Source organism: Triticum dicoccoides, chromosome 1A (genome assembly GCF_002162155.2).
Source record: "Triticum dicoccoides isolate Atlit2015 ecotype Zavitan chromosome 1A, WEW_v2.0, whole genome shotgun sequence".
NCBI classification, from domain to species: Eukaryota; Viridiplantae; Streptophyta; class Magnoliopsida; order Poales; family Poaceae; genus Triticum; species Triticum dicoccoides.
Genome location: NC_041380.1, coordinates 558,898,906 through 558,902,685, shown reverse-complemented (window position 1 = coordinate 558,902,685; position 3,780 = coordinate 558,898,906). Strand labels below are relative to the sequence as shown.

Here is a 3,780-nt window from a genome sequence, read left to right as displayed (position 1 = left end):
GGAAGGCCAGGCCAGGTTTGGACCATGCATGCGTGCATTCAAATTTCTCTTGGTGAGGAAAATGCACTGTGATCAAAACTTGGCATGCTTGTCACCTGTTTTGTCCTGTCCGCTAATTTGGTGCATGCAAAGGAAGTTGCCTCCGTTCCTTTTTTTATCAATATAAATTGGCGCGCGCCATGCTGCATCTCCCAAACACCTAGATTGTCCGAGTTTCGATCGGCTAAACTGCTTGCATAGCTCTCGGTGTTTTAAGCATAGTTAAGAGTTTTACCACCCGAACGTTCATTCAGGTGGAGATCCACCGACCGACTCCAATGGACAATGAGCTCGGAAAGGTTATGCGAAACCAGGCCAAGCTCTTGTACCGTCGTTTCGTCGGCCAACAGCCTCATCTCCTCGCCGTCACACTGCTCCTCGTCGTGTCTTCGCTGGCGGTAATGACCATGCTGTCAATTGACGGCGTGTATGCCCTCTTGAGCGGCACACATGGCGTCATGGCCGTGTCTGTAGCAGGCGCAGTAGCGGCTGCCTACGTTTACGCCCTGTCGTTGCGGCCGGTGTACCTGGTGGACTTCGCCGGCTACAAGCCTGCGCCGGCGCACGAGTTGACCCGCGCCCGGTCCATCCACCATTACAGGCTAACCGGTGCGTTCAACGCGGAGAGCATGGATTTCCAGAAGAGGGTTCTGGAGCGGTCAGGGCTCGGCGAGGCGACGCACTTCCCTGCGTCCCTCATCAGGGTGCCACTGGACATGTGCCTCCGCACCGCCAAAGACGAGTCCCACACCGTCATTTTCGGTCTGATCGACGATCTGCTGGCCAAGACCCGCGTGCGGCCGGACGACATCGGTGTGGTCATCGTGAACTCCAGCCTCTACAGCCCCACGCCGTCCTTCACCTCGCTAGTGGTGAACCGCTACTGCTTGCGCGACGATGTCGTCACCCACAACCTCAGCGGCATGGGCTGCAGCGCCGGCGTCATCGCTATTGACCTCGCCAGGCACCTGCTTCAGGTATGTACTACTACAAGCTACACACATCCAAGCATGAACGGGCAAATTAACCGTCCGTGTGAGCCATCCTGATTTCCTGAACGGTTTCTGAATTTTCATTTAGAACTGGGTTTGCCTGTGATGTCTTCTAGGTTATACGTTGATGTACAGCGTGCTAACCGGTTAACGCTGCAGGTGTACGACGACACATACGCACTGGTTGTCAGCACGGAGAATATCACCCTAAACGGGTACTTGGGCAACAACCGGCCCATGTTGGTGACCAACATGCTGTTCCGGATGGGCGGCGCGGCAGTTCTTCTGTCGAACCGTCGCGACCAGCGGCGACGCGCCAAGTACCAGCTGATCCATACGGTGCGCACGCACCATGGCCCTAGCGACAAGAGCTACGCGTGCGTGATGCAGGAGGAAGACGAGGTCGGGAACTTGGGCGTGTCACTCCCCAAGGATCTCATGTCCGTGGCCGGCGACGCGCTCCGCACCAACATCACCACCCTTGGCCCGCTCGTTCTGCCGCTACGTGAGCAGCTCCGGTTCCTTGGCGCCGTCGTGCTCAAACGGGTGTTCCGTACTACAGTGATGTCGTGCCTCCCCGACTTCACTCTGGCGCTGGAGCACTTCTGCATCCACGCAGGGGGGCGAGGCGTGCTGGACGAGCTGCAGAAAAGCCTGAAGCTGGGTGAGTGGCACATGGAACCCTCGAGGATGACCCTCTGCAGGTTCGGCAACACGTCGAGCAGCTCGCTGTGGTACGAGCTCGCCTACTGCGAGGCCAAGGGCAGGATCAAGAGGGGAGACCGTGTGTGGCAGATTGCGTTTGGCTCCGGGTTCAAATGCAACAGCGCGGTGTGGAAGGCGCTCAGGACGGTCGAGCGCGCCGCTGCCGTGGAGGAGGGCAGCCCCTGGGCACAAGACATCGACGTTCTTCCGGTCCATGTGCCCAAGGTGATGCCCATCAATGAGGATGCGTCGTATGTACCAGCTGTGTAGTGTTTGCGTCGTCGGGTGGAAATAATGGAAGCGTGGCCTCTTGAAACTAGGGACAAGTCGTCTTGAATGAATCAAACATGATTATTGTGTACTGCACTTGAGAATAAAAGGGTGAGTGGTGGAGGCAAAGGACTGGAGTATCATTTCACCACAATAGCTATATGTAAGTTAACTGAATTTGTAATTTGAGTAAATCAATTTTGTGAAAGGAGGAAGAAGACAGAAGGGCGTTCATTGGACCTTCATCTAATGGTCTAGGAAATCGACTAGCCCAAACAAACAAAAAATCAGGCGATTTACATACAGGTGCCCCTATTTATCACTGACAAACATTGGGGATGAAAGCCTGAAATCGCCGGAATATTTCCAAGGTGGGATTTCGATTGCGGAAAGGTGTGGTAGCTCCCGGGACTCCCGGCACCCCCTTATCAGCTCCATACAATCCCTCTGAGATTCGTGCTAAGGCCTGACTTAAATAATACCATTTGCAGGACCTGCCAGCTTTATCAGGCCATTTGAATTATCTAATAGCCATGCATGTAGAGGCGTACTGACTAGGACAGGCACTGTTCTACAGTGTTGTGTGACACGTGAAGGAGGCTTTTTAGCTGGCAACGGTGAGACTGAACACTGCGCTCTCTCTCTCCTACTTCCTCCGTTTCTAAATATTTATTTTTTTAGACATTTTAAATAACTACTACATACGGATGTATGTAGATATATTTTAAAGTGTAAATTCACTCATTTTGCTCCGTATGTAGTCACTTGTTGAAATGCCTAAAAAAACAAGTATTTAGGAATGGAGGGAGCAGAAAACATTTTGAACGATAGCAAGATTCATCATCGCTCTCTCATATTATTTTTTCTTCCTTCTACATTGTCTCTCAGTTTCTCTCTTCTGACATTTCTGCTCTCTCACAAACAGGCTCACAAAAACAAAGGCTGGCTATCCTTACCTTTCTTCTCTCTCGGTGCCTTAAAAGACTCTCTCTCCTCCCGACAGCTTCTCTCATTTCAAGGCCACCACGAAGTGACAGGTGAGTGGAGAATTGTTTATAGCGAAAGGCCATGGTAAAGTTGTAGTGTCACATCTTTTTACTGTTCACCTTGCCGGCTAATGGAAACGGTGCTGCACGACCACACACATCCCAATGAGGCAGGTATTGTCAGAACTGCGGGTGTCTAGACACCCGGGTGTTGAAAAAAGAAATGTCTAACAGCTCCCGGATGCCCTTATATCCTCATGAACAGTAAGTTCATAAAAATCGAAAAAAAATCAAAAAAATCTGAAACTTTCAAGGATCAAGGATTATCAAAGGTTTGATGTTCCTGCAAAGTTTCGGCAACAAATAACTTTCATGGAGTTCTCACCAAAAAAATCACTACTCAAAAATGTACATAAACTTTGAACAATAATTTTGTTTTTTTATTTGAGTGCTCTACGAATGTTATTTTTAGCTAAAACTTTGCAAGATCATCAAAAGTTTCATGATGTTCGATGTCCCAAAGTTTCAGATTTTTTTGATTTTCTTTTAGTTTGTTTTGAATTTACTATTCATAGAGGGTGTAGGGGCACCCGGGTGCTGAAAATCCTGTCTCACCTTTCGATTGTGGCGTCTTCTCTCGCGTCTGTGATCAGTGACTCCGATAATGATTATTTGCTTTTCGTGTGCATGGTTTACAGCTCGCGTGGCCACGTCTAGACCATATGTGCTTACATCATTTTTATTGGCTGCAACTACTTGACAAAGATCAATGATGCTTTTTTCATCCG

General features: G+C 49.9%; 1 protein-coding gene across 1 annotated transcript; it reads left to right on the top strand.

Annotated features, from left to right (window-relative positions):
* The first annotated feature begins 317 nt into the window (after positions 1-317).
* Positions 318-2,133, top strand: LOC119329793 (probable 3-ketoacyl-CoA synthase 20). Its single transcript, XM_037602916.1, has 2 exons — positions 318-1,016; positions 1,191-2,133. Exons 1-2 carry the CDS (start codon positions 318-320, stop codon positions 2,004-2,006), a joined length of 1,515 nt encoding a protein of 504 aa, XP_037458813.1. The 3' UTR covers positions 2,007-2,133.
* The last annotated feature ends 1,647 nt before the right edge of the window (positions 2,134-3,780 follow it).